The following is a 26,299-nucleotide window of genomic DNA, read 5'->3' on the forward strand; positions in this document are numbered from 1 at the left end:
AAAAGAAAAGAAAAGAAAAGAATTTCAGCTTATTCTACTTCTCACCAACACACACTTGCACGCCATATGGTTTAAGTGTGAAATGTTCCCCTACCCCCTCCACCACCACCCCCATGCTCATGTATCTGAAGACCTGCTCCCCAGCTTGGGTGCTGTCATGAGAGGGTGTAGAACCTTTGGGGCATGGCCAGTAATAGACAGTCTGGGAAGACACAGCTGCTCAGATCTAGTTCTTTGCATCCTGGTTCACCTAGATGTGCCGCCCCGCCCCCACCCCAGTTCCTCTGCTGCAGATGGCACTGCTCTGAGCCTTCCTGCTGGGATGGATAATAGCCACTGTAGTCAGGAGCATGAGTCTGGGAATTGAGGGCATGTCTAATGTCTCAGTAAATCAATCGTAGAATGCTGAGACCTTCAGGACAGCCCTTAAGGCTGTGGGGATGAACCCTGAAAACATGAGTTCAAAAATATATAATTTCTCAACTGTGCAAAATATAAGGATGCAATATGAATTGTATACGGAGCTTCACAAATATTAAGGAACAGAGGCAGCTGTAATTTGAGCCAGCTAGTCAGAAGGATTTAGGTCCAGGTATGGTCAGAACGGTAATTTCAGAGTGGATGGGATCCCACCCAGCTATCTTATTGTCTCTGCTGTGCTTGCAGTCTTTTTCTAAGAATCAAGGGACCGGGGCCAGGGATGCTGATTCATGGGATAATTAAAAGGGAACTGGGGGTAATGACTGAATTGATATGTAAAATAAAAGACTGGGCTTTTTTGGTTTGCAAGCTATCTGGAGAGTTTTTAGAATAGCAGGAGAAAGCAGTTTTGAGCTCAACAGAACATAGAGAAAGCAGCCTGGAAATTTCTCTGGAGCAGAACATAGGCCACCGGCTTGTGACCTACAATTTGACTTCCAGTCTTTTGTTTCACCACTCTCAAACAGCCCTTCTCTCAGAAGCCCTCTCCCAGCCAAGGCTGGTCCCTGGCATGTTCAACCGCTTACAGCTGGCAGAGGAAGGCCATCCAAATACAAAGCCTTATTCTGAAGCATGTAAAAGTGCTTCCTGATACTTACGTGAATGGCTGACTAGATGGATAATGAGGTTTCAGGGGGCCTGCTTTTTCACTAAGTTATCTAGTTAATTCTAGAATACCTGGGGAAATTCTTTCTGTAGGCTACTGCTTGGATGTCTCTGAGACTCCAGCGTGGAGTCCACAAGTCCCAGGGCCTCTGCCAGCGTCCTCCTCTCTCCCAGTGAGCATGTGGTCTGTTTCCTGGGGCTGCTCAGAGCTAGTCTGGACGAGCCTTCTTGACACATTTGGTTGGCTTCCCTTGTTTGGGCTTCTGTTGGGAAGAGATAACAGAGAAGTATAAAAAGAATTGTAGGCAAATAACTGTTGTTTTATAAAACACCAAGAGAATTCCTACTTAGAGTTTAATAATTAATAAAAATAACGCTGATTCTCCTCCTCTCCCCATCCCTCCAGGGTGTTTGAAAACTTTCAGGAACAATAACGTAAGAGCGGTGGACATGGCAGCACATACCCAACCCCAGCATTTGAGGAGTAGAGGCAGCAGAATCATGAGTTTGAGACTAGGCAGGGCTACATAGTGAGAAAGAGGGCTGGAGAGATGGCTCAGCGGTTAAGAACGCTAACTGCTCTTCCAGAGGTCCTGAGTTCAATTCCCAGCACCCACATAGTGGCTCACAACCATTTGCGATGGGGTCTGATGCCCTCTTCTGGTGTGTCTGAAGACAGCAACAGTGTACTCACATACATGAAATAAATAAATAAATCTTAAACAACAACAACAACAACAGAAGGAAACAGGGCTGGTGACATAGCTCAATGGCTGAGAGGACGTGCTCCAGAGGCCCCGAGTTCTGTTCCCAGCACCGATACAGGGCTGCTCAGAACTGTTGGCATCAAGAGCTGACTTTACAGTCAGAACCAGCTCTGAATCCAGCAATGATGGTGATGTCACCCCTAGGCAACCAGAAAGAACCAGTGCACCTGTTGCCATGGCAACCGCCATACATTCACCTGCCCACCCTCATCTGTGCCGGCTTCTGTTAAACACTATGTCACAACTCTGTCAGAGTTAGTATCTGGGACACCATCATGTTATCACTCAATAATGCCTTTAATGGGCTACACCTTACCTATCAGACTAGGAATAGCTGGGTGTAGTGGCACACCAGTATTGTGCTAGCATGTCAGAGAGTGAGAGAGAATAGGAGTTCAAGGTCCACTTCAGCTACAAAATAAGCTTGAAGCCACCCATGTGTGGGAAGCCACGTAATGCCATTACAAGATGGCGCTGGCTACCACTGGCCACAGCCCGTGTATTTTGGGTAAACAACCAATGTGCGCAGGTGCAAATGGGTTTCATGCCAAGTCACAGTCCGTCCCAGGGCATGTAAATTAAGGGCTGAAAGCAGAACCAACCAGACATGGCCACGCCAGTCCTAGGCCTATAAAAGCAGCGCTACTAGTTCTAGGGCTCGGGGTCTTTCGCCACAGCAATCAAGCTCTCCCAATAAACGTTTGCAGAAGAATCCTGTTGTGTGGCATCTTCCTGCTGGCGAGTCGGGCGTCCACAGGGGTGAATGATGGGAGCAGGGACCTGGCTGCTTGTGGACGTTGTACATCGTGGTGCGCACTAGGCTCCGCACCACGATGTACAACGTCCACAAGCAGAGGACTATACAGAGAAACCCTGTCTCGAAAAACCAAAAAAAAAAAAAAAAAAAAAAGCAGCGCTAGTTCTAGGGCTCGGGGTCTTTCGCCACAGCAGTCAAGCAGCTCCCAATAAACGTTTGCAGAAGAATCCTGTTGTGTGGCATCTTCCTTGCTGGCGAGGCGGGCATCCACAAGTGGTGCTGAAACCCGGGAACCTGAACACCGACAGCGGCATAAGCGAAGACCCCCTAAGAAGTTAGGGCGGATTCAGAACTGCATTACGGGAACGAACATCTTCAGGCACAAGCGAGGACCCCCTAGTATAGGGAGGATTCAGAACTGCATTACGGGGAGCGGATAAGGTAAATCTCTGAGAGGTATGCTTAGCATCAGGATAGCATGTCAGAAACAGAGAAAAATGCAAGAACAGGAGCGTGCAGAACAAGGATAAAACAAGATAGATAGATAGATAGATAGTAGATAGAGATAAATAGATAGATAGGCTAGATAGATAAATAGATTAGATAGATAGATAGATAGATAGATAGATAGATAGATAGATAGATAGATAGATAGGCTACATAGACCAAGTTGCAACTGCTCTGGTTGGTCTGCAAATTCAGATCTCAACAAAAATGTGACAAGGTGGTTATAGTCCAAGCACTAATGGCCGTTGAACAGGAGGCCTCCTCTGAGTTTTGGTTAAGGCATTTGAGTCCTCAGCTCTTGCACCCCANGGGTTTTTGATTACCCATTGCACTGGGATGAGTGAGGCTCGGCTACTCAGGACAGCCTTTGCACATCGCTGAGTCTTATCTCATTGCACGTGATAAGGTGTCCTAAGGANGTCTATCTTTATTCCATCTTGATTTCTGTGGATTGATGAAATTCATACATGGATCGATGGATTAGGATTAATCCACGTAACGCCGTTACAAGATGGCACTGGCTACCACTGGCCACCGCCCGTGTATTTCAGGTAAGCAACCAATGTGCGCAGGTGCAAATGGGTTTCATGCCAAGTCACAGCCCGTCCAGGGGCATGTAAATTAAGGACTGAAAGCAGAACCAACCAGCCATGGCCACGCCAGTCCTAGGCCTATAAAAGAAGTGCTAGTTCTAGGGCTTGGGGTCTTTCGCCTCAGCAATCAAACTCCCGCAATAAACGTGTGCAGAAGAATCCTGTTGTGCGGTGTCATTTCTGCTGGCTGGAGGGTCGCCGACACCCATGGCTACATAAAACTCTTCCTTAAGAAACAAAAACAAGCCCAGGTGGTGCGCAGCAGTATGTGCAGTCACATCACAGCCCAAATAAAAAGCAGAGCCCCCCTGACCTTCTCTCTCTCCTTCATTGCCCCTTTTTGTACTGCTCCCCCACCCCCACCCCCAATAAATCTCTCTCATGGAACTGTGGTGGACTGGTGTGATCTGTATGAAGGAGCCACAATTCTAACACAACAAACACTTGTAACTCCCCCCGCCTTTTTTTTCTGAGACAGGGTTTCTCTGTGTAGCTCTGGCTGTCCTGGAACTCACTTTGTAGACCAGGCTGGCCTCAAACTCAGAAATCCACCTGCCTCTGCCTCCNNAGTGCTGGGATTAAAGGTGTGCGCCACCACACCCGGCTGTAACTCCTTTTTAATAGATGCTCTATTCTGGCCTCGATTGGGGCTCAAAGACATGTGAGTGGCACATGTTTACACACAAATACACAAACAAAAGTAAAATAAAACCTTTAAAGAGAAAGAAAGGAAAGAAGGGGGTAGAAAGGGAAGGAGAAATGGGAAAGGTGAAGGGAAAGTGATAGAAGGAGGCAGAGAGGGAGGAAGAGGAAGGAAGGAGGAAGAGAGGGAGGGATGGAGGAAGGGAAGAAGGAAGAAATGAAGAGAAGGAGGAAAGAAGAGTGGGAGGGAGAAAGGAAGAGAGAGAAGAAAGGCAGTAGGGAGAGAAGAGAGGGAGGAAGGAAGGGAGAGAGGGAAGAAGAGAGGGAGGGAGGAAGGGAGAGGGGGAGGGGAGGAAGGATGGCAGGAAGGAAAAGGAAGGAAGAGAGAGAGGGAAGGAGGGAGAGGAAGGAAGTATAGTGGAGGAGTCTTTGGTCATCACCGTCCATCGTCACACAGAAACAGCAGTCACAGTGGGGAGCAGCCCCCACTCTATAAGTACTTCGTTACCACCACAGCTTGAAGAGGCAATTTCTCATTTCTTTGGAAAGTCAGTTATGTCATATGATGTTTTGCTGGGGCAGACAAGTGAAAGGATGTTTTGCTGAAGCAGACACATGAGAGGATACATGACGTTTTAAAACAGAATACAAAAAGAACCCCATAGACCGTGAGTGGGAGGAGGCTCTGGCACTGGCTTGCCTTGCTCCACCTCCCTTGTCTTTGCTATGCTGCTCTGGTATTGGTTCGCCTTGCATTGCTAATCTTCACATGTTGTGACATCGTAGAGAGTCACTCGCAGACTCAGGCTAGCTGGTGGATCAAACTGCCGTGATGATTCGTGATTGCTGACTGCCAAGTGCACTGGACTGCAGAGAATGAAGATTGGAATTGCCCAAAGAACTATTTCTAAACAGGTCCATAACCCCCGCTTCCAATGAACCTTTCTTTCCCCCTTTTTCTGGTAGGTGGGCTAGAAGGGAGGTTGAAACATTTAAGAACCCTTATTAAAGTAGGTTTTGAAAATTCAAAGCCTAAGCTGGGCAGTGGTGGCACACGCCTTTAATCCCAGCACCTGGGAGGCAGTCGCAGGCGGATTTTGGAGTTCAAAGCTAGCCCGGTCTACAGAGTGAGTTCCAGGACAGCCAGGGCTACACAGAGAAACCCTGTCTACACACACACACACACACAAGAAAAACTGAAGCCAACAACAGCTTCTAAAGAGCAAGATTTTACAAGGACTGGGGTCAGAGGTAGTGCACAGTTTTGCTGTTTTCTGAGCACCTACTGTGTGGCAGATGAACTTCAGATGTGGTTCTTTCCATCTTACTGACTCAAGTGAAGCAGAGTGGTAACACCCCTCCTTAAGACATGAAGACTGAGACACAGGAAGCCAAGAGAACTGCCCAAGGTCACCCGACAAGTCCTGACATGGGCCCTTCTCAGTGATGAGTGACCCGGTCCTCTGGCTTCCCAGTCCCCCTGCAAACTCCAAAGGCCTGGCCCTCCGTCCTATTCGGCTGTCTGTAGTAATTTCTTGGCACTGTCATTCCAGTGAGAACGGCCTCCCCCCCCCCCCGTCTGTTCCCGGCATTCTACTCTCTCATCCCTTCCAGGATACTTCTAGCTCAGTTCCAACCACAGAAATTGTAACCCAGGAGCCTTAGACACCGGCCAGTTCTCATTTACCGAGTCAGGGTCGCACTATGTAGCCCAGGCTGGCCCTAAACTCCCAGTCCCCCTGCCTCAGGCTCCCAAGTGCTGGGACTACAGGCGTGCGCGCGCCCACACCTCGGCTCTCACTTCTCACGGCTCAGAGCCATGCTGTCCATAGAATCCGTGCCCTGGGGACCCGCACCTCCCTGCCCTTCTTTGCTTCCACTTTAGCTGCTGTGTAAAACCCTGATTCATTTCCTCACGACTCTCTATCTCCTGTGCCTCCCTCCAAAGCCAACCAGGGCTGGCGAGCACTGGCCAGTGCTGCTTGGTGTTTAGTGTCTGCACATGCCCAGTGAAGCCTCACTGCGGCCCAGCTGCGGCCCATGCTTCCATTGTCTGTAGAACTAGACCGCTGTCTCACACCCTCTCCTAATTGTGCGCCATTAGCCCATCTTGTTTCTTCCACAGGGTTCCCTGTAAGCTCGTTTGTACCCCTACTGCACCCCAAGTCTATTTATGCTGATTCTCTGGAACATAAGCACAAGAACTGTTCTACAGAGGCAAGAGGCAATTGCACATCTGCACTAACACACATCACATATACAACGAAAATCAGTTAAATTCTAAAAATTAAGCCGAGCGTGGTGGCGCATGCCTTTAATCCCAGCACTCGGGAGGCAGAGGCAGGTGGTGGATTTCTGAGTTCGAGGCCAGCCTGGTCTACAAAGTGAGTTCCAGGAGAGCCAGGGCTACACAGAGAAACCCTGTCTCGAAAAAAAAAAATCTAAAAATTAAAAATGTTATGATTTTTCTGTCTGTCCAGTGCTGGTTTACAATTTAATATGTTTAAATCTCCAAACAAGCCCTGACAATATTATAAAGCTCAAAGAAGTTTTGGTTCTTTCTACAAAACATTTTAAACAAAAGGATTCTGTAGGAAGCTACAGTCTCCTGATTCTGTATTATTGAGGAGTTATTTTATTCACAAGGTGTTCCTTACAGTTTACTTTAGGATCATTCGGCTTGCTTTAAACGTTTACTCTCTGGGGGAGAATACCACTGAGGACTGAGCCCAGGGCCTTGCTCTCCTGCTAAGCCCCAGATCCAGCTCCCAAGACCATTTGACCTGAACCTTCTATTACAATGAATTTTTTTTTACTTTGAGAGTAATAACCCTTGTGGTGGTTTGAATAGGGATGGCCCCCATAGACTCGTGTGTCTGATTGGCCCATAGGGAGTGGCACTATTAGGAGGTGTGGCCTTGTTGGAGGAAGTGTGTCACTGAGGGGTAGGGCTTTGATGTCTCCTATGCTCAAGCTATGCTATGACACACAGTCTCCTTTCCTGCTGCCTGAGGATCAAGCTGCGGAACTCTCAGCTCCTTTTCCAGCACCATGTCTGCCCACACGCTGCTGTGCTTCCCACCATGATAATGGACTGAACCTCTGAAACTGTAAGCGAGCCTCGATGAAAGGTTTTCCTTTATAGAAGTTGCTATAGTCGTGGGGTCTCTTCATAGCAATAGAAACACTAAAACATCTCTCAAACAAAAATTTTAAAAAACAGTCATACTATATATCAGCTTGAACCATGTCCATGGGTCAAATATCTGCTGCTTTGGGGCTGGAGAGATGGCTCAGAGACTAGGAGCACTGGCAGCTCTAGGATCAGTTCCCAGCACCGACTTGGCAGCTCAAGATAAGGTGATTCGAATAAGAAAGAGTGGCTGCTGGCTGCCATAGGCTCACAGATTCGAATGCTTAGTCCTTAGGACGTAGCACAGCCAACTTGAGAAGGATTAGGAGGTGTGGCCTTGTTGGAGTAGGTGTGGCTTTGTTGGAGGAAGCGTGTCATTGGGGGTGGACTTTGAGGTTTTAAAAGCCCAAGTCAGACCCAGTGGCTTCTCTCTTCCTGCTGCCTTCAGATCCAGATGTAGAACTCTCTGCTACTTCTCCAATAACATGTCTGCCTGTGTATTGTCGTGCCCTCTTCCAAGATAATGGATTAAACTTCTGAAACTGTACATAAGCCCTCAATTAAATGCTTTCTTTCATAAGAGTTGCTGTTGTCATGGTGTCTCCTTATAGCAATAGAACAGTGACCAAGACACACAAGTATCTATAATTCTAGTTCCAAGGCACCCAGCGCCCTCTTGTGGCCGCCATGGGTACTAGCATGCCAAGTGGTGCACATACACACATATGGGAAAACATACACATGATAAAATAATTTTTCCAACATCTGCTGATTTGCAAACTGATATGTGTGAAGAATCTCTAAATCAAATGAGGAGTCACAACTGTAAGGAATCCATCACAATCTGTAAGTAAGTCTGACCCAACTTAAAAGTGATATACATTGCACGAGTGCTATTGTACTACATACAGTCTACATAACATTGATTTATTTCAAAGAATCACAGTTTTATTATTTTTGCCCTTTATTTTTATGTTTTACACATCAACAGCTCTGAGAGCTCTAGTCAGAACGGCAATGCCATCTGATTTCTCGGAAGGAGAAAGGCTGAGGGCTGGAACCTTAGCCCACCATGCCTCCTCCTCACAGCCTCTAATGAAGGCCTCCCCGGGCCTGTCGTCACGTTCTCCCTCCCACAAGGTCTCTGAGCATCATACAGTTACTTATAGTTTTAGATTTGGGTATCAGAGAACCCAAGATACTGAACATATACCAGTAGCCTAGGCTGGGCATGGAATAATGATGAGACAAAATCCATAGTGCCGGGGGTGATGAGATGGCTCAGTGGGTAAAAGCATTTGCTGTACAAGTCTGATGATCTGTGTTCGATCCCAGAGTCCATGGTGGCAGGAGAGAATCTACTCCTAAAACTATTCCCAAATCTTCACACATTCCATGGCATGAAAGTGCACACACACACACACACACACACACACACACACACACACACACACACCACTAATAACACAAATGAAAAAAAGTTAGAGTAAAGTAGAATGCAAAGGTACCATTACAACTGTGTGAAAACCAGGCAGCCAAGACTGGAAGCAAATACAGCAGTTTTAAAAGCATTAGTTACAAACTGCTGAGCTTGTGAGTGGCTAACAGTGAGTTCAGCACGGTCTCCACATTGTTGTAATGGAGTGAGAGAACCCAAGGCTGAAGGGCAGGAATGGGTGAAAGATGCTGCAAATATCACTGGATGCTTGGTTTCTGGGAAATGAGGAGTGAGTCCACAGAGGTGGAGGAGAAGGAAGAGGAGGAGGAGGAGAGTGTGAGCTCCAGGGCTCTCTGATTACCATCTTCTATCTTCCTTGCCTCATCTTATAAAATTGTGGTGAACTATGTGTAAGCCTAAACTTACCATTTTAGCCATTTTCATGAATGTGAAGCGATGGATATTAAATGTATTCATAACATATGTCATCCATCACCACCACCCATATACAGAATGTTCTACTTCATCTTCAGAACATTAAAACTATCCCCAACAGAAAATCTGTACTACAGTACAATACTTGCCATTCCCCAGCCCGTGGCAAGTGCCTCTCTTTGTCCTCTAGTTTCTGAGGAGTCAAAGTGCCCACTGTGTGTGTAACCACAGACAACTTTCTCATTGCACTCAGCTTCTACCCACCCCCACCTCAGCTTCCCCCCTCTATCAATACTCCACATCCTTCACATAGTAAGCCTATGCATTCATCTGCTGATGGATACTGAGTAGCTCCTATCTTTGCACTATTGTGAAAGATGCTGCTATGGACATTGGTGTATGAGCATCGTTATAAGCTTTCTGCTCTTCAGGCTTTATTACTTATAAGTAGAATGGCTACATATATAATTCTATAGCAATCATCCACTATAATGGCATCATTTTATTTTCCCATCAGCAATGCAGAAAGGTCCCAATTTCTTATTTTTATTAAACCTCACCAATATTCCCAATTATCTTGTCCCTTGTCCCACCTTGCTGAAAATACCAGTCCTGGGAAATCTAATCTTTATCTACTTCAGGTTGCTGTGCTGGAAGCGAGATGTCAAGCAAGCACACGGAGTAAAGCTGCTACAAATTCCTGGTCTCCATCTTCTGGGTCACCCTATGCGTTGCTGGCTTCTACTGGAAACCCTGGCTCTTACTCCTGACAGATAAACTCGTTCTCCACACTAGGAAAACTAAGCCCATCTTCTTTTCTTCCCCCCCCCCCAAGACATGATCCCACATCTTTAGATCTCCTTCTCTCCTTCCTCAGCGGAAAAGGTGATCACTGTCCTGGTTTCTTTTCTGTTGTGACAAAACACTTGGACCAAAAGCAACTTCAAGGAGGAAAGGGTTTACCTGGCTACATTTCCAGGTCACAGGTAAAGGGACTGACCTTGGTCAAGAGGATGAATGTCCCGGTTAGCCTTAGTTGTAGACTTGACCCAGTCTGACACTGAGAGAAGTCAGCACTAGAATTTAAGCAGGAGAGAGGCACACTGCTTGCTGGCTTCTTTTCTGGGTTCCTGCTTAGCTACCCTCTTTATACAACTCACCTGCCTAGGGATGGTGACGCCTGAAGTGGGCTGAGCCCTCCTGCATCAATTAATAATCAAAACAACCACTCATCCACAGTCATATCCACAGATCAACTTGATGTAGGCAATCCTTCATCCATATACAGAATGGGGCTCTCCTCTCAGATGATTCTCGGCTGGGTCAAGTCAACAACTAAGGCTAACCAGGACATTCAACCTCTGGACCAAGGTCAGTCCCTTTACCTATCATCTGCGTCCTATTCTCTAGTTCTTCATCTTCTTTTCCATACGCACATAATCTTCCTCTGTACTGATAGTTGGCCAAGTTCAAGACAGGCGTGATAGCAAAAATAAGGATATAGTCCCGGGAGTATAACCCAGTGATAAAACAAGAAAATAACCCCCATCTAGCAGTCTAGTCCTTTCAAGCTGTTGTCCTCTTGGACAGCACGACTCTCACACACACTGTTCTGTTTTTGTAAGTGTACTCAGACTAGCAGTTAATGAGAATATGAAAATGTCACATCCAACTGGATGCTTTCCTGTTCTTACAAGTGACTTCTATTCTCACCGGTTTATTCCTCCATGAAAGCTTTCTTTAGCTGCACTGTGATGTCATTCTGTCCTGCCTATGCTCTTGTCTAGCCCGTCTTATTCAGAGTTCTTTCTGGGCACCTCCTCCTTTTTTAAAATGGGTATTTAAATGTTATCATTCCCATGAACCCACTTTGACTCTCTGCCCTCCTCTACTGTGGTAACAGCTTGGTGCAGCTGCTACGCCTTGGTTCAATAGATGGCTGCATCACTGTGTGGCTGTTAGAGCAACACTGAAGTTGGAACAAACACTGATGTGTGGCTGAGACTCAGGTGTCCTTTAATTATAACCTGGACTTGTGTTTCTTCCTCAGAAATAAGGTATTGCCTAAGATATTACCTGTGACAATCAAAAAGCTGCCTTCACTGGTGTTAGGCATATTCCCGTGACCACATTCTCACAAATAGGGGACAAGTGGCATTCTGCACTGCTTCCAGGAATTCCTCTTCCTTGCCTCTTCCTATTTCCACTGGCTGGAATTAGCTGAAACCGGAGTAGCCAATCTGATGCCATCAAATGGAAACCACGTGACAAAAATAAGCCAAAAGAAGAAACCTGAATCTCTTCCAGTTCCGAAATGCAATTGTCTTTTTAATTTTTAAACGCGTGTGTGCGTGTGCGTGTGCGCAGGCACATGGACTTCACATACATGAGAGATATTCAGAGGACCCTTTGTCAGTTCTCTTCTCTCTCTCTCTCTCTCTCTCTCTCTCTCTCTCTCTCTCTCTCTCTCTCTCTTTCTCACAGACTACTCAGCCTGTGAGCTTCTGGACCACTCTCCCGTCTCTAGCTCCCATCTCACTGAATTACTGCTGGGATTATTGATGCCAGCCACGGCACTCAGTTTTTTTTGTGGGTTCTGCAGATCACATGTGCCAAGCCATCTTCTGCGGGTCTTCTTTTTTAGACCAAGTGTTTTCCCCTGAGCATTCATACGGGTGAATTCTATTATGGAGCTATACTCCCCACCCACTGAAGCCATTGTAATTTAAGCTTCCTGTCATTCCCAGCCAGTTAATCCCTTACTGCCTCAAGAATGTCATTGAAAGGTTAAGATGGGAGGTCAGCAGGTGTGCACACCTGTAACTCCAGCCCTTAGAAGAGAGAAGAAGGGGGATAAGGATCTCACTAGCATGGAGCTCCCTCTGCAGACCAGGGTGGCCTTGAATTCACAGAGCTCTGCCAGCCTCCGCCTCCTGTCCTGAGATGGCGGGTGTTTGCCACCACATCTGGCTTCCTGATGCCCTTCTGTCTGGGTTTCTCTGTGAATATGTCCCCTCCTCTTGGCAGGACAATCTCTCATCAGCGAGGCTGACAACAAGTCTCCGAGCTCTAAGCCCACACAGCATTTCAGAATAGGCCAACGCTTTGTTTCTCTTGGTTCAATCTTTCGAGACCTTTGGGTCATTAACAACTGGGGCCCTCCTCCACGTGGACAGTCAACTGAACAACTGGGCTTGATTCACGCCCTATTTCCCTCACAAAGTACCTTCTGGATTCCACAGTTATAGTCACCAACAAATATTATAGTGACACAGCCTGGCCTGGGTGGGGGCGGGGGTGGGGTTCTTCCTGACTCCTCCTCAATTGGCTTACCACCACACAGTCCCCAGACCTGTGGCGGCTTGCTCTTTCCTCACTTCCTGATCATCTCGCCCTGGCTTGCTGGCTTGTGTCGACACTCCTGATACACTCTGGAGAGGGAAGAGCACAGCAGCACCGGCCACTGGAGCAGCTGCTGCCAGCTGGCGCCTACCCAGCCTGCGCTCTGTAAAGCCCCCAGAAGGCTCATTCCAGATGCAGATCACTTGCTGCTTAATGCTTGCACTGCTTCCAGACAGCGTTCAAACCCCTTCGCTTGGCACCCGAAATTCTCCACAGCCTGGTTCCTGCCTGCCTCTCTCAGTTCATCCGATCATCATTAGCCTTAGGCTCTTCAGTCATTCGACCAATGCTTCCATTAGGCTGCTGGCAATTAATTCCTTGACTCTGCACACCCAGGTCCCTCTGCCTGGGATGGTGTTAGAGCATTTCAGAACAAATTTTCTCCTCGGTGAACTCAGACTTGGTGGTTGGGAAATTCTAAAAATCTAATACAACAGATCTCAAGGTAATAAAAAAACATGCTGTTTGAGTAAAGTCTCTGATATTTAAAGTGTACCTAAGACTGCTGAAGAAACGGTCATTTAGCATCTAAGCAAGTGTAAACATGTCTTTAAGCCGCCCAAGCTTCTCACATCTAACGGGTGGGGTGGTAAGCTGCAGTGCCAACATAATAATGAACTGTAGGTGGAAAGAGGACACACAACATTTCTGCCCTCTAACTTCAACAGGGGGGTCGTTTTCTGGCTCTGGGGAAGGGACTGGCTTTGGATCATGTGTTCTACAAGTGATCCTAAGGAACAAACAAAGATGAAGTCACACAACTGGAACAGCCCCCACGTGACTGTTCACCCTAAGTACCCGTCCTGCTATAGAAATATAACTCAAACATGCATAACCTTAAACACAAGAGCACGATTCACAGGTTGTTTCAATTCCTAAATAAAATATACTTTTGAAAAGGTAGTAACATGAGAAAGGCCCAACATAAATGAAGAGAAAAAGAAAAATGCACAGCATCTATAGGTGAAATGCACAGCATCTATAGGTAAAACGCACAGCATCCATAGGTAAAATGCACAGCATCTATAGGTGAAATGCACGCGTGTGAACAAGGACTGGCTTAGAGTACACAGCATCGAGATTGGCTACCTCAGGACAGTTTCTTGGCTCTGCCGCTGTCTGCACTTTACGTGGGATGATCCCTTGTTAAGTGAGATGTTCTGTATGTCGTAGGATGTACCATGGAAGCCCTGGCTGCTACTGACTAGGCGCTGGTAGCACAACCCATGACTCCATGGGACTCCATACCTTGCAAATGTCTCATAAATCAAAATCTCCCCTCCCCATCCCCTGCTTTAGGAGTGTTTGAGGAGACTAGGAAAAGACTATAATTTAACCGTGTCATCATTTTTGTCCAATACTTATCGGAGGAGGAAGCACCTTGTAAAAGAAGACTTCATTGCCTCCGTGCTCTGCTCTCTTCTCTTTTCTCCTTTTTCTTCTCCTCTTCCTTGTCCTCCTTCTCCCTCCTCCTCTTTCCCCCTCCTCCCCCTCCCCCCTCCTCCTCCTCCTCCTTGTTCTGTTTTTCAAGACAGGTTTCTCTCTGTAACAGAGCCCTGGCTAACCTGCACTCGATTCGATTTGTATTCCAGGCTGGCCTTGAACTCACAGATGTCCACCTGCCTCTGCCTCTCGAATGCTGGAGTTAAAGGAATGTGCCACCATGCCTAGCCTCTGTATGTTTTTTTCTTAAAAAGAGATTCTACTTAATTTTATTTGATGTGAAAAATTAGAAAAGGTGCAGAACATTGTTCTTCCTCGTTTAGGACAGAGAACTGAGTTTCTCACCATTTGGAAATCAGAACTGACCCTCAGCAGGAGACATCTGAAATACTGCTTTAATTGCTTTACTTGGTCTGAGAGCTCAGAATATTACAACCCCGGAGTATCTGTTTAAAATGTAAACGTACAGCTCCTCAAACATAGGTCTACACTTAAACCTGAGCACTGAGCAAGCAATAGTAAGAACCAACACGGAATGCATGAGACCAGAACAGGACGTAAATGATACTTTCCAGGTTAAAATAAAATTTCACTGGATCTAAATTATTCCATTTTGTACTTTAGAATTTCTGTATTAGTCTTTTTTTTTTTTTTTTTTTTAAGGGCCACTGGGCCTGCTTCTTTCCCAAAAATATGTTAAGTTGCTCTTCTTCACCAAAAGTGTTTTCTAATTTAGAAACTGAAACGAGGAAAAAAAAAAAAAGGGTCACAGGTCAAGTATCCCCAGTCTGGCAAATCGCACAATCCTCGGGTGTTGGATGTTCTTTGGCCTAAAAGTAAAAATTCTGCCATGCGGTCATTTTTGATCAACATTTTTACAAGTACGAACATATCGCTTTAACTGTGTCTAACATAGTACCTAACAAGGAACAGAACTTAAACCTTCACATATGGCATATGTGTATACGGTTGTCAAGAAGTCCAAAACTAATTCTTTTCTTTTAATTATTTTCTATTTTCGAAATACAATAGGTTTGCAACCGTCTAATGTATGCATTTGCAACATTTGCTTCACCCATCTCAAGTTCACCCAAGACAGAGAATTTGCAACAATGCAGAGAAATGGAAACTCCTTACAGGGACTGCGGGGCTGAAGGATGAGAACTGTACAGCCATGCAAAGCCTCGCTGTAGGGAAGCGGAAGGAGGTGGTCTATAGGTGACAGAATGGTGAAGACATTCAACAATGCACAGCGTGGACGGGAAAGGGTGAGATGGCTGTGGGGTAAACAGGATAAAGGAACCGGTGCTCGGATGGTAAGAAAAGTGGATGGAGTTGAAGGCTGAAAGGCAGAAGGCAACTGACTTGATGACCTCGGATGCTGGGATCCCCAAAGGCCTGCAGAGCTTCATCCGGATGCAAGGTTGCGCGTGACGAAACTAGTCCCACAGTCCTTTCCCTCGGCCCGCGCGCAGGGCACAACGGTGTCTCTGGGGCCTTTGTGGCTGTCCGGACCTTCAGGGACGGTCACAAGCACGCTTCTCCTGAGCGAACCGTTACCGGCCGGGCCGGGCACGCTGAAGCCCGCCAGCACCGCGCGAAGGAGCTCACCGGCGATCCGAAGAGATCTGGAATGTGCTCCACGGGAAGAGCGAGCAGGTCCGTCCCGGGGCTGAGGTGGGATTTTCCTGCGAGCGCGCAGAAGGAGCAAGCGTCTCTCCGCTCCAGCGGCCCAGCCGCTGTCATGGCAACCGCACTCAGCGGGGGACGCGCAGGCGCGACCCGGCGGGAGCCATGGAGACCGCGCACGCTTTAGGTGCCCCGGGGCCGTTCTTCCTGTGAAGACCGTTGTTACAGGGCCTCCAGGAACTACATAATACCCCATTGGCTCCGGAGACCGCAGTAACCATAACAACAGTGTACAGCGTTTATATAATTCACAGGCTGCGAGTAAACATAGGGTTCTAATTCTCGAATTGTTTTCAAGTTCAACCTATCTCCTTATATTTGTTTTTCTGTAAGTGACTTCAAAACTTGGATGTGAGAGTCCACGCATATTAGAGTGAGGTAGAATTGAGTTTGGAACCAGCTAGTGTTATACAGTAGATACCAGTCGGCCCCCTAGGCTATAGAATGGAACCTTGCCTTTAAAAAAGAAAAAGCCGGGCAGTGGTGGCGCTCGCCTTTAATCCCAGCACTTGGGAGGCAGAGGCAGAGGCAGGCGGATTTCTGAGTTCAAGGCCAGCCTGGTCTACAAAGTGAGTTCCAGGACAGCCAGAGCTACACAGAGAAACCCTGTCTCGAACCCCCCCCCCCCAAAAAAAAAAGAAAGGAAAAAGAAGGATACTGTGCATGTCAGTTCTCAATTTAGGGCCAGAATTTGTTGTCACACCTGAAGTACCTAAGGTAAATTTCCACACTTCTGGACTCCGGTAATTATTGTGACATGAATTACCATGTCTCTTGGAACACACAGTTGACATGAACTTTATTTAGGTCTAGTTGGAAAAGCTTCCAAGACAACAGCAGGCTTCGCCACTGGTACAATGCTGTAAAAGATGACTTTCCTCTACACCCACAGCCTTGGATGCTGACTCATCTGCTAGAACTAGGTGATCTTCATGATAATATTCTTGAGGGTCCACTTCAGATTGTTTTAATCAAGCTTGACCAGAATTACCATGAAGGCTGGAACCCTTAAGAAAGCCTAACTAAGCATTGACAATTCTGTTTGGCTTCTTATAGAGTGAAAAATAAATATTTTTTAAAGTATTTATGTGCATGTAGGTTTATGTTGATAAGTTAATGTACATCACAGCTAGAGTCCAAGGAGGCCAAAAGAGGACACCAGATCTCCTGGAACTAGAGTTAGTCATTGGGAGCCTTGTGAGTGCCAGGAATGAGTCTTGGTTCAGGAACCACGTCTTCTTCCAGCCCCAAAGTACTTTTAGTGATGCATTTTAGCACCAGCTCAACCTAAATCTTCAGATGTTCTTTTTCAAGAGTCCAGGTGCCTGTCAAGGCCGGATTTCTGGAAGCTTCTGCTTTGCTGGTATCTAAAATGCCACCTACGTTCTTGATCTTATTCTAGCTGCCAGCCCCTCCTTCTGGATCATCTGGGGACCATCATCTGAACAGCGTCCCCTATTTTCTGTTAGTTCTTCCTTGGCCTTCAAACTGTTCCCCCCTCCCTGATCTAAAATGCTCACCTCCATTATGATCCACTCCCACTGATCAGTTTCAGCATCACCTCCTTAGGTAAGGTTCCTTGGTCCTCCGATCCAGATCCAATGCCTTGTTTCCCTTTGCAAGTATTTTCTCCTGCTAACACACCACACACACACACACACACACACACACACACACACACGCGCACGCACGCGCACACACACACACACACACCTGGAACTTTTACCAGGTAAATACTGTTTTTAAGCTCTCAGAACAGACAATAAACTGAAGGGAGAAATGTCGGTGAGTCCATAAAACAAGTTAGAGATTGTTTGGGGCTTTAATAAAACAACCTGAATTTCACTAGTCCCTAACTGAAATGTATGTAGAACACTGACTTCTACATAATTAATAACAGCATCCCCCACACACACAACTGTATTTAGGACTACCCTATGTCTCACTTACTGGATTTTTCTGCACTAGGTATCCACTTGTACTCCAAAACAGGATAGTGAGTTTCTCAGGGACTCAGTTATCAAATGTTTTGGCCTGATCCACTGAGAAAAATGGTAATTGCACCAGCATACTGAGTGTGAAGTGCCAGACATGAGACCGGTGCTCTATCTTTACCCCTACACTGTAGAAACATAAACTAAGAGTAAGTCAAGGGCCTCACGGGGTAACAGTTCCCTCAGGGCAGAAGCAATCATTTAACTCCTGCCAGGGTCCAAGTGGAAGGCTGGTTATCTATCTGAAGAACAACTTTAAAATATTTGAAAAGTGTTACTTAAATATGGGATGAATCTAGGCCAAGAGGCAAAAAGTAGATGTAGGGAGGTCTGTGATCTACTTTATCTGCGTTATTCCTGTTTTAGTAGACACGTATTTCTTCTTAAAAGACCCAGGTTTGATTCCCAGAAGTTACATGGTGGCTCACAAGTCCCAGAGGATCTGATTCCTTCTTCTAGCCTCCAGAGGTACTGCATACCCATGGTGTATAAACATACATGCAAGCAGAAACACTCACACACATAAAATAACTAAATCGTAAAAGAAAAAAACAGTAACAAAAAACCAGAAATCCATCCTTTCCAAGTGTCCCTTTGTGGGCACATACTTTATTGCACATAAATTTTTGTACATCCAGTTCCCAAATGAGATGTGCCCGTTCATCTTTCAGACCCTGACAGCTCACAAAGGCCCTGGCACATGGTAGGCACTTGATAAATACTTCTTCAGAACATGACCGTTCATGTACCCACGACCTTACAGTAGGCCGACATACAGCAGCTCCAGTCCCGTCTGCTCTGCAGACCACGCAACCCCACAGTCGTCTTTGTGAACTCTTGTTCACTTTCCAGATCAAGGAGAGTGTCCAGTGTTTCACTCACAGAACTGAAATCCCAGCAGGCGCTTGCCTGCACACTGTGTTTACTATTTCTTCACTGTGTTAATCCTTAACAGAGGATTAATCTTAGCTCCTATCAGTGGTAAGAGCCCTGGTGTTTGATCCTAGGAGCATTTCCTTCAGTTTTTGTCACATATAAAAGCTGTGTGTCGAGACCGAAGGTCATCTACTATCTTTTCTTCTATCACCAAGCCTTTTGCTACCTCCTCCTCGGACAGCAGTAACTCTGTCTCCGAGTCTTTGGTTACAATAATCACAAAGGACTTGATTGACTCCAGGATGTTAGCCACCACCACTTGATGCTGGTAAACTTCCAGAGCATTCCGAGCCCGACTGATTATGATGTCTGGGTCTGTCTCCAGCTTAAAGGAAACTATAAATGCTTTGGGAGCCCAGTCTTTGACCAGAGGAGAAAGCATCTTTGGCACCATCTTCATTGTTATCTGTATCGGGAAAAGCAAACGAAGTTCAGTAAGTAAACATGGGTCAGTCCCTACAAGGGAGCCAAGCAATCAAGGACCAACTTTTGCCTAAGGTTAGATGGGCTTTCTTACATTTTAGAAACTTCTTGCAGCATACCAAATCCCAAAGACCGGGTTCTGTAGGTTCGTTTAGGTTCATATCGAAGCCTGAATTCAGAGCCCAACATCAACTTTGCTGCAAAGTATGTTTTCTGAACCAGTACTGGTCTGCCATTTTCATTACAATTCCTCAAACATTCCCCTTTATTTTACTATTTTCAAAGACAGTGTTTCACTACGCAGCCCCGGCTGACCTAGAGCTTGGAATATGGGCCAGGTTGGCTTCAAAACGCTGATCTTCCCGCCAGCCTCCAGAGGGCTGGGGTTAGAGGTGTGAGCTGCCACCAGGCCTGAACTTCCTTTTAACTCATTTAAATATTTTTAAGTCTTTGAGAATTTTATAGATTGTATTTTAATCATATTCATCTCTTTTTTGTTTTAAAGCAAATCTGAAGGTAACTATAATCTGTTCATAAAAATGTTACTTTGAGCTGGGCGTGGTGGCACACGCCTTTAATCCCAGCACTCGGGAGGCAGAGGCAGGCGGATTTCGAAGTTCGAGGTCAGCCTGGTCTACAGAGTGAGTTCCAGGACAGCCAGGGCTACACAGAGAAACCCTGTCTCGAAAAACCAAAAAAAAAAAAAAAAAAAAAAAAGTTACTTTGGCAGGATTCAATAATATTGGGTTTTAAGCCTCTTAGTCTAAAATGTCGTGCTGGTGGGCGTGGCTACTGATTTGTACTTACAGTTTTTTTTTCATTTGTTAACTGAAAGTATTCATACAATAATCATAACAGAATACTGAGGATATGACTGACTTGGTCTTCACTTGATTAAAGTTCCTGCCCTGTTTCCTAAACCTTATACAACCAGAGGGGAATACTAAGTCATTCTGGATTTTTGTTTGTTTGTTTGGTTTTTTTCGAGACAGGGTTTCTCTATGTAGCCCTGGCTGTCCTAGAACTCACTGTGTAGACCAGGCTGGCCTTGAACTCAGAAATCCGCCTGCCTTTGCCTCCCAAGTGCTGGGATTAAAGGTGTGCGCCACCCCGCCCAGCTCATCCTGGATATTTTTAAGAAAAAAAAAAAAAAAAAAAAGATATGGGATAAACTGGAGATCCCAGGATTTTTAAAGAGTATGAGTTCTGCCTGCAAGTGTGACAGGAATCACTCTGCCTGCAAGTGTGACAGGAATCACATGCAAGTCCCCACTTGATCTCTCTTCTTGGCATTTACCGCCTGTGTGCGTCAGGGATTCCCCTGCAGACTGAAAGCAACGCCGGCAACTGCCAGAGTACTTCTCTTCCACAGAAACACGTGGCACCCAGTAGGTACTCTGAAGTGTGTAACTTAACTATCCCCAAGGCACCCTTCAGACAGTTCCATCAATAAACACTACTTATATCAGCCAACAAATGTCTATGATTCCCTCAGGTTCCAAGACACCAAGTCACCTTCAGTTCTCAGCGGTGACACTAAGGTGACACTGTCCTCCCCTTCCTCCTCCTGAAACTACAAGAACCCCCACTTAGCCCTCTACTTCCTAGTTCCAAAATACTAGGACATTCTGTACAAACAAAACCTTTTACTTTTACTTATTTACTTTGGGATTTATTTACTCTCTCACTGTGCAGTTCTGGCTGGCCTGTAATTCACTAGGCAGACCAGGCTAGCCTTGAAAGGACAGAGCCCATCTGTCGCTGTTGGACTGCAATTAAAGGGAAGGTGCTGCCGCATCCAAATGACAATTCTTGTCCTTCCTTCCACCTTGGTGTCTCCAGGCTCCACAGGATAAAGTCCAAGTGTCTTAAGGAATACAAAGGTTTTGTATTCTAAGAGGCAAGCTGCCTCTTCTGCCTTACCAAAGCACTTCGGTTCACAGAACATTACCCAGTTGCAAACTCCAACTTGTAACTCCACTTAGAATGACCTTCCCCACTTGATCAGGCCCTCTGCCCATCTTTTGAGGAGTCATCGCCATCACCATGACTCCCCCGCCTCACTACCCCGGGAATCTGACTGCACTTTGTACATACCTCCACTACAGCATTTATCATTCTGATCTGTGATTATGGCTGGTGTCCAGGCCCTCGCTAGACTGTGAGATCCTTGAGGGCTGTGTCTTATTCATCTCTGTATTCCCAGTGCCTAGCTCATACAGAATGCAGAAAGGCCATCCAGATCAAGAGGAAAGCAACCCAAGATTGGCTATAGGGGGTCAGATCTCTGGAAGAGAAGAGCCCATCACCTGCAGTGGGCCACCAGATGAGTGGATCTTGTGTTCAGGCATTTCGGAGACAGGAATATAGAAATCTGACACTGCTGCAGCCAGGTAAAACATTGCAGAAGAGCCTGTGAAGATAAACGGGAGTATAAGAAATCGGGGAAGGGCATGGGATCTTTTCTTTTCAACTCGGGTTCCTTGGCTGTGGGGTAGGCAGCAAGCATGAGGGAAAAGAGCCTAGGAAGGAGAATGGCTCTACAGCCAAGAAACCTTTGGATTCCTTAGAACATTCACCTAATGGACTGAGAGCCAGGGCCGCAGCCTGCAGCAGATGCAGGTAATCCGCCAAAGTGGTGAACTCTACAGCCAGGAAGGTGCCGGCAGCAGCTGCCTCTTGGTAGCTCTGCAATGCTGCAGCAAAGCCCGGGAGAGCGTTCTCTTCGGCCTCCAGACTCAGCTTGCCGGACTGCGCTGGGCCAGAAGGCCGAAGGGCTGACAGCCAGGCCTGGGGCGGGAAGCGGTGGGCATAGGGGAAGGCCGAGCGCGCTCGGTACAAGAACAGGACTCCATAGCCAGCAGCCAGGAAGACCTCCGCCGACGCGGCTCCGCGTCGCCCGCTACTGAAGTTGTCCAGAAAGCGCACGGCTCGCGCTTCCAGGGGGACCTTGGTGCCTCCAGATGTGATCAGCACCACCCGCCGGCCCTGCTCGCCCAGCCTGGCCGCAAAGCGAGCCATAACCTCGGCCCAGCGTGCAGCACCCGCGGGACGCGGCAACTCAGCCACCAGGTCCATCTCCGCCATCTGCACCGGAGTCACCCCACGCTAGAACCACGGCGCCCGGGCACGCCGGGCCGCTGGCGCCACGCCCCCTTCCGGATACCTGGGCGGCGCGCAGCCGCAAATAGTGACTGTGGGCATTCCCTTTCCTATGTCCGCCAGTAGGTCCTGACCTCGCCATGGCTCGAAATGCTTGACTGTTGTGGCAGAGCCCGTCGGAAAGCGTCTAGAGGAAGAACGTTTCTCGAAAATCCAGAAACATTATACTTCCTGTGGATTTCCTAGTCTGGAAAACGAAATGGTTGTTTTTGACCTATACCGGCCACCGTATTGCTCTCCCCAGGTTCTGGCTACATTGCAATCAAGTTCTGGTTATTTAACCAGAGATTTAGAGTTTGTGCTCCCCCCCTCCCCAATCGTCGCTGTCAGTCCCGCCCCTCCCCTTTGCCCTTGACGTCCCGACGTCCCGTGGAGGTCACGTGACACCTCAGCCTTGCGGACGCTCGCCAGGCAACGGTCCTGGTGACCGACGCCGCCGGCCGCACCATGAACGTGATTTACCCGCTGGCCGTGCCCAAGGGGCGCCGGCTCTGCTGCGAGGTGTGCGAAGCCCCGGCTGAGCGGATGTGCACGGCCTGTACAGTCACTTATTACTGGTAGGCCCTGGAACATGGTGCCTGGTGCCTCTGCTCCATCCCTGTCTCCCAACCGCGGGTCTGGCCTTGTGTGTCTGTTGTATGTGGCCTTTCCTGCCAAGGACCCCACAAGTCCAGAGCAGGCTTGAAGACGGGTGTCTAAGACTTTCGTGGCTTCCTCTGCGTCTTCTCAGGCTCTGCTGTTTTTTTTTTTTGCCTGATGTTTTGCTGTTACCGTGTTGCAAACCTTTCCTGGTGCTGAACTTAACGAGGCCATTTCTGTAGCTCTCCCCCTCAAAAAGCTCAAGAAGACAGAGAAGTACACAAATGATAATTTCAGGGAGAAATGGCAAGTCAAAGGAGGAGAAATCGGGCAGACAGCTTCTCTCAGAGTAGACTATCGGTCTGAAGTTAAGGAGTTAAAGAGCCAGTGTTCTTGCCCTACAAAGGCACAGGTAGGGTTCTTAAGTAGGGAAGACTTGTGTCCTTCAGGACTAGAAGGGAAACTAATTGGCCTGTGCACAGCTAAGGGAGTTTGAATGTAGGAGAGGTAGTAATTAAAGATTCGAGGGGTTTATATGTATTCGCATTAACACCATCCCCATCCTTTTTTATAAGACAGGGTTTCATGTAGTTGGTCTCAAACTCACTATGTAAGCTAAGAATTGAACTTTTGAACATCGTACCCACACCCCTCAAGGGCTGGGGTTACAAGTGTGTGTTGCCATGCCTGGTTTGTGTAGTACTAGAGAGAGAGCTCAAGGCACCGTGCATACTAGACAAACTATGAACTAAAGCACATACCATGCCCTAGATTCTGTTTTGGGCCTCACAAAACTGGGATACTGATCTTCCAAACTTAACTCATAGCCAACTGACTTTGTGTGTGTGTGTGTGTGTGTGTGTGTGTGTGTGTGTGTGTGTGTGTGTGTTTAAAGCCTTCATTTCTCATTTTACATGCTAAATACTGTCACTCCTAAGCCCTGAGACTTCTGAGGAGGATAACATGGTGACTGGGGCAGTATCTACCAAGGTTTCTTTGAAATAAGATTTGAGTTGAGTATTGAGAGGCCAGTACGGGCTTGCTGTGTGAAGACACAATAAGAAAGGTGGGGGCTGGTGAGATGGCTCAGTGGGTAAGAGCACCCGACTGCTCTTCCGAAGGTCCGGAGTTCAAATCCTAGCAACCACATGGTGGCTCACAACCACCCATAACAAGATCTGACGCCCTCTTCTGGAGTGTCTGAAGATAGCTACAGTGTACTTACATATAATAAATAAATATGCACTTATAAAAGAAAAAAAAAAAAAGGGTGGGCCTTTCCAGCCATATAGCAGTGGTTTGGACAAAGACTGGAAGACCTTGGCTGAAACCTAAATGGGAAAGAAAGCCGTGTGAGGCGCAGCCAGTGATTTCCACACAGGGATTCCGTGAATAACTCACAACCTGCATTTATACTGCATAAATAATGTATATTCATAAGATGCATTTCTTCCTATGAGTTGAGTTCAAACAAGTTTAAAAGTCTGATTGGCTAGGAGGAGGAGTTTAACCCAAGAAGATGCAGGTTTGGGCCAGGCAGTGACGTAGGGATTTGGAATTTATCCCTTAGCAAGCCAGGTGGGTGGTTTGGAGTTGATGTGCTGCTTATGTTCGTGAAGATGGCAGGCAGCAGCAGTGTGGGACGGGGGAGGGCAGACCCTGCCTCCTCGCCAGGTCATGCTGATCTTCCCCTGCTCAGACTGTTTCAGGTGCCCTTCCCTCATGTCGTACGAGATACGTCATCCTCAGTCTTGGCAAGTGAGCATGGCCTAGAGTCCATCATCCCATCGCTCAGTAAAACAGCCTGACATTTTTGTGAAATTCCTTCTATTTGCTTCTGTATATTTATGGTATAAACTATGAATTGTGAATATGTTCCCAGGTGATCATTTCAAAACAGGACATTTGTTTATTTAATTGTGTTGGTGTGTGCTCGAGTGTGTGTGTGTGTGTGTGTGTGTGTGAGAGAGAGAGAGAGAGAGAGAGAGAGAGAGAGAGAGAGAGCGCACAGGTCAAAAGACAGCATTCAGGAGTAAGTTGTCTGTAGCTGCAGGCTTTTATCACCTTTTTGTTCCCAGAAATAGTGACTCTGAGACTGAATTATATATGAATAAATGCCTAGGCCAATATCCTTAGCTTTGTTCCCCAGCCGTCATGTATCTCAATAATCCCATTCATTCCATTCTATGAGTGTCACGTGGCAAGTTACTTCTTCAGTTTGATGCTTCTGTCTCCATCAGCATTCCTGGGCGAATCTCCTTCTCGCTCCTGACTATTCCAAAAATCCTCTATTTGTATCAGATCTTTTTTTTTCTTTTTTCTTTTTGCCATTTAGTATGCTTTGTATTATAGGATATAAAACTAGCCCTCTCTACAGAATGTTATGGTGACCCCTGAGACAGTCACAGCCTCTCCTGATTCAGTATCCTGCTATTTTCTGGTTGTACCAAAAAAATAAACAACCAACAAATGATTTAGCCTCTTAAGAAAACCATTTACACTTTAAAAATGGGATGAGGTGGGATTCCCTCACCTTTTAAAAATGTTTCTAGAGCTACTAAAAAACTNGCATTTACAAAATAGTTGATAAAAATATTCCTCTGGATTGTACAAGAAGGGAGGCGGGACCACTGACAGACGTGATGGATGCTTAGTCGGACTTAGCTTCTTTCTCTTCTTCAGAGGCTGGACTCTGGCTTTGTGTCTCTCCATTTTCTGCAGGTGCTTGGGCTCCGCCTTCGCCGCTCTGTGCTAACCTTCCTCTTGTGCATCGTGGCGGCGGCAAGGGGTGGGGGACACGACCCACTGTCATCGAGGAGGCGCACTGCCTAGCCGCCACCACACGAACTGCTCTGTATCAGAACTTTTACCTCCCTATTTCCTGTGTCAGCTCATAGGCCAATAGCCTTTTATTGAAGATTTCACACATTGCACAAAAGTTTCCCTCTACAGTTCTGTGCTTCAGCATGTGGGTTCCAGCCCAGATCATATGGCTTGGTGGGAAGAAATCTTGGCCTGGAATACAACATTGTTAAGAAGGATAATTTTATGAAAGTATGCATAGAAACATTAGTAGTATATCAGAGAGCCCCTGGTTCATTGTACAGTAGATCATAGCATATAGATAACAGTAATTTGCAATAGTTTCCCTTTAATTGAATGTTTGTGATACAAACTTAAAGGCCTTCACTGGCCAGCGGGGAGAAAATGTCAAGTGGTATTTGATGATAAGAAGCAGTAGGAATGGTGAGATAGCTCAGTGGGTAAGAGCACCCGACTGCTCTTCCGAAGATCCTGAGTTCAAATCCCAGCA

At 46.7% G+C, this 26,299-nt stretch overlaps 3 protein-coding genes across 4 annotated transcripts in view; 1 reads left to right on the top strand and 2 right to left on the bottom strand.

Annotated features, from left to right (window-relative positions):
- Ccdc30 (coiled-coil domain containing 30) overlaps positions 1 to 15,892 on the bottom strand; it is an 89,717-nt gene extending 73,825 nt beyond the window's left edge. Inside the window, exons 1-2 of one of the 2 annotated variants that reach the window (XM_021200495.2) lie at positions 15,569 to 15,892; positions 1,159 to 1,349 (exon numbers count right to left, since the gene is read on the bottom strand). In XM_021200495.2, the coding sequence (XP_021056154.1) occupies positions 1,159 to 1,323 (165 nt within the window). In that variant the 5' untranslated portion in view covers positions 1,324 to 1,349; positions 15,569 to 15,892. The remainder of the gene's footprint in view (positions 1 to 1,158; positions 1,350 to 15,568) is intronic. The other variant, XM_029540449.1, reaches the window with a different exon arrangement.
- A 2,571-nt stretch (positions 15,893 to 18,463) lies between these two features.
- On the bottom strand, positions 18,464 to 22,399 carry Ppcs (phosphopantothenoylcysteine synthetase). Its single transcript, XM_021200802.2, has 3 exons — positions 21,825 to 22,399; positions 21,555 to 21,658; positions 18,464 to 19,228 (listed from the first exon to the last, which is right to left on the bottom strand). Exons 1-3 carry the CDS (start codon positions 22,330 to 22,332, stop codon positions 18,905 to 18,907), a joined length of 936 nt encoding a protein of 311 aa, XP_021056461.1. The 5' UTR covers positions 22,333 to 22,399; the 3' UTR covers positions 18,464 to 18,904.
- A 263-nt stretch (positions 22,400 to 22,662) lies between these two features.
- The window catches only part of Zmynd12 (zinc finger MYND-type containing 12), a 30,215-nt gene continuing 26,578 nt past the window's right edge, over positions 22,663 to 26,299 (top strand). The window contains exon 1 of the mRNA XM_021200852.1: positions 22,663 to 22,964. Within this exon, the coding sequence (XP_021056511.1) occupies positions 22,855 to 22,964 (110 nt within the window). The 5' untranslated portion in view covers positions 22,663 to 22,854. The remainder of the gene's footprint in view (positions 22,965 to 26,299) is intronic.

Source organism: Mus pahari, chromosome 6 (genome assembly GCF_900095145.1).
Source record: "Mus pahari chromosome 6, PAHARI_EIJ_v1.1, whole genome shotgun sequence".
In the NCBI taxonomy this organism is placed as follows: Eukaryota; Metazoa; Chordata; class Mammalia; order Rodentia; family Muridae; genus Mus; species Mus pahari.

Coding starts and splice junctions, on each gene's coding strand:
- Ppcs (XM_021200802.2), bottom strand. CDS start 22,332: ATGGCGGAGATGGACCTGGTGGCTGAGTTGCCGCGTCCCGCGGGTGCT. Junction 21,659..21,824: donor CCTGGCTCTCAGTCCATTAG/GTGAATGTTCTA, acceptor TTATCTTCACAG/GCTCTTCTGCAATGTTTTAC. Junction 19,229..21,554: donor CATCTGGTGGCCCACTGCAG/GTGATGGGCTCT, acceptor TTCCCGATACAG/ATAACAATGAAGATGGTGCC.